Source organism: Gymnoscopelus microlampas, assembly GCF_963454915.1.
Source record: "Gymnoscopelus microlampas genome assembly, chromosome: 17".
NCBI lineage: Eukaryota > Metazoa > Chordata > Actinopteri > Myctophiformes > Myctophidae > Gymnoscopelus > Gymnoscopelus microlampas.
The window spans coordinates 25368397-25379674 of record NC_139954.1 but is presented as its reverse complement, the minus strand read 5'-3'; the positions used below and the strand labels follow the sequence as shown (position 1 = coordinate 25379674).

The 11278-nt window shown below is 42.0% G+C and overlaps 1 protein-coding gene across 1 annotated transcript; it reads left to right on the top strand.

Annotated features, from left to right (window-relative positions):
- Positions 1-1940: 1940 nt before the first annotated feature.
- LOC311064374 (transcription initiation factor TFIID subunit 5-like) lies at positions 1941-4007 on the top strand (the record flags this gene model as incomplete). Its single annotated transcript, XM_084084205.1, has 1 exon — positions 1941-4007. One exon carries the CDS (start codon positions 1941-1943, stop codon positions 4005-4007), a length of 2067 nt encoding a protein of 688 aa, XP_083940331.1.
- Positions 4008-11278: the final 7271 nt, after the last annotated feature.

The window sequence follows — 11278 nt, the reverse complement described above, 5'->3', positions numbered from 1 at the left end:
TAAAAAACAACATCAAAAAGGTTCCTATCACACAACGATTTGGTGGCCCCCCCTGTAGTAACTCTGAGGAACCCCCGTTGAAGACCCCTGGACAAGCCGATAAAAAAGAAATATACTCTATTGGTGTAGTTTCACCTACTCCCAAAATGAATCAAAATGCCCATCACCAGTGTAAAATGACAGTCCATGAAAACAAGCCCGATTCAGGCAAAGATAATCAACCTTGGAGAACACAATGTTGCGCAGCAGCAGCACACTAAATAAAGTCGAGGACAGAGGAGTCGATTGTAACATAATTCTGCATTCAACTCTGAAAAAAGAAGGGGGGGGGGGGGGGGGGGGTGATTGCAGCAATGTTAACAACATCCAAAGAAACATATACTCTGCATTGAAAGAGTTAAAGGTGGTATTACGTTTATGATACAGATGAATACTAAAAAGAAAATAATAAATGCAGAGAGCTTTTAAAATGGTGCAGAATAAAGTATCTGCCCCCCCCCCCCCCCCCCCCCCCATTTTGTCAAAGTGAAATAACTATTTTAATAACTTTGGTTGGAATGTTTTGTTAAAGGACCACTTCACCCATTTTATATATTTAATCTGGAATACATGACATGTATGTACAGTAATATCACAGCCATTCTAGGGCTATATCCTCACTAATGCTCATTTGTACCAGAGCCTTGCTGATTGTTACCATTTTTGTTTACTCACTGTGTCTCACCTGTCTGCAATTTGAAACTGGACCCAGACAAGTCTTCTGGCTTGACAAAATAAATTACCCCCCACTGTTTTTCTGTAAATATAGCTTTACTGCTCCTGATGATTTCTGTATAGTATTGTATGTTTTTATAAGTTCTGATGAATTGAATACATAGGACCACAATGGAAACAAGCCCTCTGGGCTTTTTGTGTTATCCTTTTAGCATTAATGCATAGCTGTCTGTACCTCTGTACTTTTTGCAAACTGTTAAAAAAGTATTCAATCAATCAAAACTCAGAGGAGGGCTGTGAACAGTTCAGAAACCTACCTACCAGTGACATCATCAGAATTATATTTTTATAAATGCGAGAACAATGGCTCCTATAATAGCATAAACTTGGACGATGTGATGTCACTGGTAGGCGGGTTTCTGAACTTTCTTGTATTTGGCAATAAATAATTAACGGATGGTAATTTAATTTATCCAGTCGCATTCTTTGAGGTGTAAAACTTAAGGTTAGACACCAAAACCACCTTTCTAGGTTGAAAAGTAATTGAGATATAGCTATTTTAAGCTCCCCCTGCCTTTGGGCTGGAGGAGATAATTAAATATTAGATAATTAGATATTCACAGTTTTTTTGTGGAAAAAAGGAAACAATAAAAGTCTGATAGAGAAATTACGCAATGACTGATCTCCCCTGTCCTACTTTTACAGACTTCAAATGGGCCTGGCCTGCCTGTCTGTTGTCTGTCTGTTTCCATGTCTGTCCTGGCTATAATCTAGAAAATTGGACAGATCAGTGCTAAATTCCCTGTGCACACTGACGCTGTCAATAGGCCTCACATCACCTTGTCTCTATGATGTCAGCCATTCCCAAATATGGAGTTTTAGGAGTTCAGTCTTGCCAAAATATGGAGGTGCCTAAATATGGAGTTCTTAGCCTATAAGTACTTGGCAATAGCTCATGGCGTCAGGTATAATTGGAGACTTTACCCACGATATCATTTATCAAGAAGACTTCTCTTGCTGCACATGCGCAGTTCATTTTGAAAATGGTGGCTGTACAGGGTGTTCAGATCAACCCAGAAGGAGAAAGGGATATAAAATCCGAAACATCAAATAATAGTTCAGGGAATAATAATGCAAACAATGGAAGTCCGCTTTCTCCTGGGACCACTTTATCGGGTGGAGGTAATAAACCTGCAGCAGAGGTCCAGCAGAGGCTACTTAAATTCATGCGGTTTCTGGGGGAAAACAATTTGACAGAGACTGTCAAAAGTTTACGTAAGGAAACAGGTTTATCAGAAGAAGATTCAAAGGGTCTTGAGTCTTTAGGTTCGGGTGGTGTTTCAGGAACCGCTGATCCAGAAGGTGTGGATGCAAACTCACTACTTAGACGGGTATCAGGCTCATCCTCTACCATCTCGTCCAGTGCAGCTCAAAGGACATCGAAAGGATCCATTGGGACTGGAGAGGATCAACCAGACCTTAGTGCTGTGCTGTTAGCATACGGCCAGCAGGGGGATCCACTTCTCTACAAAGTGTATTATAGCAGTCTAAAGAGGTTCATAGAAAAAGTCTTGGACTGCCACAGAGCAGAACTCTCTCAGGTCTACTATCCACTCTTTGTCCACATGTATCTGGAACTGGTCTACAACAACCATGAGAATGAGGCTAAGGTCTTTTTTGAAAAGTTCAGTGGGGACCAGGAGTGCTACTATGAGGATGACCTCCGTGTTTTGTCCAGCTTTTCCAAGAAAGAACACATGAGGGGCAATGAGACTATGCTGGACTTCCGCACCAGCCGGTTTGTGCTACGCATCTCCCGTGACTCGTACCAACTGCTGAAGAGGCACCTGCAGGAGCGTCAGAACAACCAGATCTTGAATATCATACAAGAGCACCTTTACATCGATACCTTTGATGGCATGCCACGCAGCAAAGCCCAGATCGACGCCATGTCAGGGAGCCTGGCTGGCGAAGCCAAGCGAGAGGACAATAAGGCTAAGGTATTCTATGGACTGCTGAAAGAACCAGAAATTGAGTTGCCCATTGATGAGGAGGATGAGGAGGTGGAGAATGAGGAAGGTAAGCCCAGGAAAAAGAAACCTAAGAAGGACAGCATGGGTTCCAAGAGCAAGAAACAAGACCCTAATGCACCCCAGCTGCCCGATAGGATCCCCTTTCCAGAGCTGAAGGACTCAGACAAGCTAGACAAGATCATGTGCATGAAGGAGGCCACTAAGAGGATCCGACTTGGACCAGACACACATCCTTCTATATGTTTCTACTCTTTTCTCAATGCATACCAGGGGTTGACAGCAGTAGACATCGCAGATGACTCTAGCCTGATTGCTGGGGGCTTTGCAGACTCCACTGTACGGGTTTGGAGTGTCACACCCCAAAAACTCAGAAGGGTTAAATCAAACTTAAGTTTAATCGACAAAGAGTCTGACAATGTTCTGGAGAGAATCATGGATGAAAATACAGCTAGTGAATCTAAGATCCTCTATGGGCACAGTGGCCCAGTGTATGGCATCAGTTTCAGCCCAGACAGAAACTACTTGTTATCAAGCTCTGAGGATGGTGCTGTTAGGCTTTGGAGTCTGCAGACCTTTACATGTCTGGTGTGCTACAAAGGCCACAATTACCCAGTGTGGGATACCCGGTTCTCCCCCCACGGATACTACTTTATTTCAGGTGGACATGACAGAGTTGCCCGTTTGTGGGCAACTGATCACTATCAGCATCTGCGGATGTTTGCCGGTCACCTTGCTGACATCACCTGCACCTGCTTCCACCCAAACTCCAACTATGTGGTCACAGGCTCTGCAGACCGTACCATTCGCCTCTGGAATGTCTTAACTGGAAATTGTGTGCGCATCTTCACTGGTCACAAGGGCCCAATCCATGCCCTGGCTTTCTCTCCCAATGGGAAATTCCTGGCATCAGGAGCCACTGATGGCAGAGTTCTTCTGTGGGACATTGGTCATGGTCTGATGATTAGTGAGCTGAAAGGCCACACAGACACAATTTACTCCCTCACTTTTAGCAGAGATGGGGAGATGCTTGCTTCTGGTTCCATGGATAATACAGTTCGCTTGTGGGATGCAATGAAGGCATTTGATGATGTAGAGACCGATGACTTCACAGCAACTACAGGGCACATCCACCTTCCAGATAACTCTCAGGAGCTTCTGTTAGGCACCTACACATCCAAGTCCACACCAGTACTACACCTGCACTTCACCCGGAGGAACCTACTGCTTGCTGCTGGGGCATATAACCCATGTGGATGCTAATTTATGTTTTGAAACTGAAATGTATCATTCCTTGAAACGTATTACCGTAAAACGATAGATACGTATATATAGATAGTCCTTGAGGGGGTTCCAGGGGTTCCCTAGCAAAATTAGTTAATATAGCATAAAAATCGGTTTAATTGACAACTTTGTTTTTTTTACAACAAGGGTTATTTTATTAGTTTGTAATGATAATAATTTAAAAAAAAAATCATGTATTGCTTTATATCGTTTTTTAATGATTTCGTGATTTTTAACTGGGGAATTCGATCCATTGGTAAATAGTCATGAATGCAGCCTATAAATAGGCCTATAAATAGGCCAAAACGTGAATCTGCCTGTTACAGCGCCACCATGAGGCTGATTTGAAAAATGTAGGGTGGCATTTCTTCCTTGGCCTAGTGGGGATGTGCGTACAAAGTTTTACGGAAATCGGAGGCTGCGTTCATGATTATTTACCAATGGATCGAATACCCCTGACCCCCAGTTCAAAATCCCTAAATCATTAAAAAAACGATAGAAAGCAATACATGTTTTTTTTTAACACTCATCTTTTAATTATTATCATTACAAACTAATAAAATAACCCTTGTTGTAAAAAAACAAAGTTGTCCTTTAACCACTTTAACCATACATAGACTATTTGAAAATGTGAACTTTTTCATTACACATTCCATCCAAAGTGGGTTAAAAAAGCACTGCAGAAGCTATTTCACAGTTCATTATTAATAATAATAATAATAATAAACTTTATTTGTATAGCACCTTTCATGACATGAAATGCAGCGCAAAGTGCTTTACAGAGCAAGAATACAGTTACAGTTACAACCAATTTAACAATAAAGCAAACAAAAAATAAAATAAAATAAAAGCAAAAGCATAAAACATTAAAATAGGCAATACAGTGAGGACTTAAAAATCAACCAAAGAGTCAGCTAAAAGCAAGAGTGAAGAAATAGGTCTTGAGCTGTGCTTTAAAGCTATCGACAGAGGCTGCCTGTTTTAGGTGTAATGGGAGTTTATTCCACACTGTTGGTCCGTAAAAGCAGAATGCTGCTTCACCGTATTTTTTATATGTCATTTTAGGCACCTCGAGTAGGTCAGCACTTGAAGACCTGAGGGTCCGGTTTGGATCATGTCTCTCTAGGCAGTCATAGAGGTAGGAAGGTGCCAGACCATTTAGAGCTTTATAAACTATTAAAAGAATTTTAAAATCAATCCTAAAAACAACCGGGAGCCAGTGTAGTGAAGCTAGTACTGGAGTGATATGTTCTCTCATTCTAGTTTTAGTTAAAATTCTGGCTGCCGCATTTTGAACAAGTTGTAATCTGTCAGTTGTTTTCTTAGGCAGGCCAGAGTAGAGTGCATTGCAGTAATCAAGCCGAGAGAAAACAAAAGCGTGGATCAGCGTTTTTGCGTCGTCTAACGACAGATAGTCTCTAATTCGCGCAATATTTCTAAGATGAAAGAAAGCAATCTTGGTGACATGATTAATGTGTGCATTAAAATTCAATTCAGAGTCGATAATAACCCCCAGGTTCTTTACTGTGGTGTTACTTTCTACAGCCAGGTTACCAAGTCTACTTATTATTAATTCTCTCTGCTCACTGGAGCCAATTATGAGAATTTCTGTTTTATCCTCATTTAGCTTAAGAAAGTTCTCACTCATCCAGCATTTTATACTGGACAGACAGGTCAACAATGGGTCTAGAGCGCAGGGGTCGTCTGGAGCTACCGAAAGATACAGCTGGGTATCATCAGCATAGAAATGGAAGTTCACTCCGTGATCGGCGATGAGTTCTCCCAGTGGTAGTATATACAGGGAGAACAATAAGGGACCCAGAATTGAGCCCTGTGGAATACCAGAACAGATGTCATGTTTGTCTGAGTCAAAATTAGCTAGGCTGACAAAATAGCTTCTGCCTGTTAGGTAAGAGTAAAACCAAGACAAGGCTGTGCCTGACAAACCAATCCAGTACTCCATGCGTTGTAGTAGAATTTTGTGATCAATCGTGTCAAAAGCAGCGGTTAAGTCAAGGAGTAGGAGAACAGATATATTTTTGTTGTCAGCGGACACCCTAAGATCATTAATTACTTTTACAAGTGCTGTTTCTGTGCTATGACCTTTCCTGAAGCCAGATTGGAATTTGTTATGAACCTTATTGTTCTGTAGGAACACATCCAGTTGATGAAAGATAGTTTTTTCTAAGACCTTTCCCAGAAATGGCAGATTAGAGATTGGTCTATAATTACCCAGCACCAATGGATCAAGGTTGTGTTTCTTGAGTAACGGCCTGACTACAGCCGTTTTCAGTGAGTCTGGAAAGACGCCTGAAAGTAGAGAGCTGTTTACAATTCTTAGGATATCTCCAATCACGCTGTCTAAAACCTCTTTGAGAAACGGGGTGGGTATTGCATCCAGTGAACAAGATGATGATGTCATCTGTGATATAGTTTTACGGAGTTCCTCTTCATTAATTGTGCAGAAAGATAATAGACTTCCTCTGGAGTGATCTACGTTTTTGCACCATGCACCATTTGCAGCATTTGCAGTGCTAGCATTCATAATACCAGCTCGAATGCTAAAAATTTTGTTTGCAAAAAAGGACGCAAACTCATCACACTTAGCTTTAGAAGCAGGGAGCGACTCCTTGTAAGCCTGGGGGGGGTTTAAGAGATGTTCAATGGTAGAGAATAAGACTCTGGCATTTTGCTTGTTGTCATTGATAATGCCTGAAAAATATGCTTGCCTTGCCAAGCGGAGTGCTTTGTTATAGGCCACTGTTGACTTCTTAAAAATCTCTAGGTGGACAGTGAGTTTGTTTTTTCTCCAAATTCGCTCAGCTCTACGACATTCTTTCTTGAGTGAGCGCATGTGCTCGTTGATCCAGGGTGTTACTCTAGAATTAAGTTTCTTTTTAGTTTTCATAGGAGCCACTATGTCGAGAGCTGACTCTAATTTGAGATTAAAATGTTGAACCATATCATTCACTGAGGGAGCATCAAGTAGGGTGGGCACCTGCACACACGCCAGATGACGAGGAAACTCGTTTGCTGCAGATGAGCTAAAAAAACGTTTTTTTATAGTATATTCTGTATTGTTTTTCCTTAGATCAAAGACAGTTATATTAAAACACAATAAATAGTGGTCTGTTAGTTCGGGCTTATCAATAATACTGTCAACAGTGATATTCAAACCTTTAGTGATCACCAAGTCCAGGGTGTGGCCATGTTTATGTGTTGGCCCAACAACATGTTGAATAAAGTCAAAATTGTGCAGTAACTGTAGGAAACCCATAGCCACAACATCTGAAACAATGTCAACATACAAATTAGCATCTCCAGTAATCAGAGTTCTGTCATAATTAGTGGAACAGATAGATAAAAGTTCTGATATTTCTGTTAGAAATAAGGCTTTGCTGCACTTTGGAGGTCGATACATACTAATCATAAGCACAGACGATTGACTCTCCAATATGGTGGCCTGGTATTCAAATGATTTAAAACTGCCAAGGTTTGTCAGAGGTTTGAATTTTAAAGTGTCAGAAAAGATATTCGCCAGACCACCTCCTTTTTTTCCCTCACGTCCTGAGTGAATGAAACTGTACTTTGGTGGGCATGCTGCAGATAAGAGCACCGCTCCATCAGAACCAAGCCAGGTTTCTGTTAGAAAGATAATATCTAGTTTCTCTTTACAGATGATATCATTTACAGAGGAAGACTTGTGATTAAGTGACCTGATGTTAAGTAGGGCCAAGTTTAGCTTAAGGCATTCAACTACTTGGTTGTTTCCTCTACATGGAATGCCTGTTAAATTTGCTGTATTTGCAGAGCGTTTAAAGTCACTCCTTGTCCTGGGAACTCTATTTGAGATAACAGTGGAAATATTGTAAACCTTGTTTTCTACAAGGCTAACTAAAATAGCCTTGGGCCCAGACATGATTTTGGCTATGCATAATGGACCCTGCCTATCTCAGCAATCAAATGTATTCTCTAGACGTAGGGAAGCCGACAGGACGTTCTTGTTCTTGCAATGGCTCCGTCGAGGGGCGATGGGTGGGGGGCAGGGCACGGTTGGTGCTTGGCGTTTGATTTGGGGGGTGAGTCTAGTCCCCGCTCTAATCAAGTCGTTCATGCTACTGGTGAAATCCAGAAGAGGTATTGGGGACAGGGAAAAAGATGATGATGAGGAGGAGGAAGGTGATGACGTTGGATAATCTTCCTCATTGAGAGACTCCTCTTTGTCTCCTTCCTCTTCCAGCATGACCGTGGCTGCAGAGTCGACGTCAGGGGCCGTGGCAATCTCCTCCTGTGGATTTAGGCTGTTATCAGCGGTTGTTTTCAGCACGCTGTCCTTTGTTTTTGTTTCCGAGTCTTCACTATCAGAGAGTTCATTTGTTATGGATGTTCCTCCACCATCAGCAGCGGTGGGGGGTGGTGTGACAGCGTATTCGTCCACACAGAGCCATTCACCTTGGCATTCTTCAACGGCAGCAGCATTATCTGTTGTTATGGAAGCTTGTGCTCTGGCAGAGGTTGACAAAGACAGGGGAACATTGTAGAAAATGTTTGACATAAACAATTTTGTTCCCAGCTTGTTCAATTTAAGGCCATCCGAAGAAAAAAGATGTCTTCTATCCCAAAAAAAATTGAAATTGTCAATAAAATGTACAGATTTGTTGGTGCACATAATTGAAAGCCATTTGCTCAGTGCAGACAGTCTACTGAAACGTTCATCGCCGCCTCTTGTAGGTGGTAGTGGGCCGCTGATGCACACCTTTACATCAAGTGAGCTGATTTTGCTGAATAAGGCTGTGAAATGCTGTTTTAGGATTTCGGACTGTTTGTTCTCTGTATCACATGTGCCAACGTGCAAGATCAGGGTTTTCACCGTTGGGTGTTCAGCGATAAGATTCAGAATTCTGTCATTCATGTCAGAGACTTTGTCTTTAGGGAAGCATAACACTTTTGCCTTTCTTCTTATCATGCTTTTAACATCTTTAACAGCGGCATCCCCTATGATCAGAAATTCAGGCTCACCATATAGCCTTTTTTCATCTGAGTTACTCTTGGTTCTTACCCTGCTGGGTGAAGAAGATTTGTTTTGTCTGCCATCAGACGGGCATCTGGGGTCCTGGAGCAATGGGGTGAATCTGTTTCCCAGCTGCACAGGACACTCAGCACTCGATGTTTTGGGAGATTTGTTTGTAGATCTACCTTTGGCAGTTTTCCACTGTTGACGCTCAGCACTCGATGTTTTGGGAGATTTGTTTGTAGATCTCCCATTGGCAGTTTTCCACTGTTGAAGGGGGGTAGAAGACGCGGTACCCTGTGTCCGGGGGCATCGATGATGGTGACGCGCGGGTGGTAGCGCAGGCCAGCCGGTCAGATCTGTAATCACAGGGCTCCGAGTTCTGCCAGTTATTCGCCCCTTCAAATCCTTTGGCTTTGCCCCAAAAGTGTTCCATGAGAATGCCTTGTCCTGGGGTTTCTCGGAAACCACACTAGGTGGCTGCTTGTTGGCATGGTCTTGTCCGTTGCTCTGAGACTGTGGAATTCCATAATGTTGATTCACTTCCACATTCACTCTTAAACGGTGTAATTCCGTTTCCAGCACTGCAATCCTTTGCAGCAATTTTTGGTAGTCCTCTGTTGAAAAAGTCGGGTACATCCTGATGCTAATTAGCTTTGGCTATATGCCACGCACCCAGTCACTGGAGGTCGACAAATAGGTCGAAAAATAGTAGAAATATGGCTTGTATCTATAGAAGAAATAGAGTCCCATGGGTTTATAAATATCCAGGATCCATTCGTGGTTTCTCAGGGAAAAAAAATAAAAATAAAAAACATGGATATCAGCAGAGGAATGTAAGCATAGGGCAGAGCGAGCAGCAAAAGCGTCCTTAGGACGTTGAGCTAAGAAAAACAAGCTCCTCTTCCCCAAGACTCCACTGAACGTGGGTGGAGTGGTGTTGTTGATCATGGGTATGGTCCACCAGCTTAATATGTTGGTGTGGAAACTCTATATTTTAGTTCTGCATAAAAAAAGATTCGGTTCATTCGATACGGGCCGTTCGGTTCGGTACGGGCCGTTCTGTTCAATACACCGGATCGGTTCCCCTTATAGAGATAGTTAGATATTAATAAAAAATCACACCCTGTGTGAAGAGAGTGGTGTGGTGGACAAAGTCAGATATAGGAGTGGTTGGCACCACTCAAAAAGTACAGATGTTTACACACTATACAATCATCCTGCCTCTTGGTTAAGAACAAGTAAGACACCATCAATGATTAATACAATTTATACTGACATATACACCTTATACAAACACCTTTTTATTTATTTTTTATTTAACCTTTATATATACAGGTAAAATCCCATTGAGATCAGAAATCTCTTTTACTAGGGAGCCCTGTTTTTGACAAGCAGCAGGACAAGTTGCAAAACATATACAACATAAAACAACTAACAATCAGATATAAACAAAAAACAAACAAAAAATTAAGTCCTGTCTGATGCAGGACAGGAAAGAGTTGCAAGGTTAAGTCTTGTTATGACATCCACATTACTGATGACAATAGAGTGGATGCTACTCACAGCTACTGAGTCACGACATACATTCTCGTAGCAAACGGCACAAACCTCCAACCTCATCTTGGGGTAAAGGAATAAGTAAGTCCTTCCTCTTGCTCACTCGCTTTTCGATCTCTATGCGGAGGAGGTGGGAGTGGTTGGCCCCGATGGCCTTCACAGCTTCCTCTGTTACATGCACCTCGCTTCCCCACATCCTCCACACCGTCGTCCAGTGTAAGTCCCACGACAGAGCCAGCCTTCCAGGATCCGGTTTCCTTAAATATCACATTAATTGGAAATAGGGGAAAACAAAGCCTATACAAAGCTAATAAATAAAAGCTCTCAAATGGAACTCATTTGTGTATTCTGCACAAAAAATATGTGTAAAAGCATCAATTTATGGTACTACAACAGATTGTGTCCAAAACTCACACAGATTGGTACAGATTATCTCTATATTCATGTGATCAATTAATTCCGATTGGCTATGATTGACTTTCAGAATTTGTGGGAGGGGCCTGTTTTGCACAAAATGGTTTTGCGACTACTTCAAATGTTGTCCATACCTCACGCAAATCGGTACACATTATCTCTGGAGACTGGAGTTAAGTAATCAAGATGTGTAAAATGTTCTATATCTATTTTAGTTGGTTGGCGACTGTCTTTCAAACTTTGTGGGCCCTGGGTAGGCAACCTG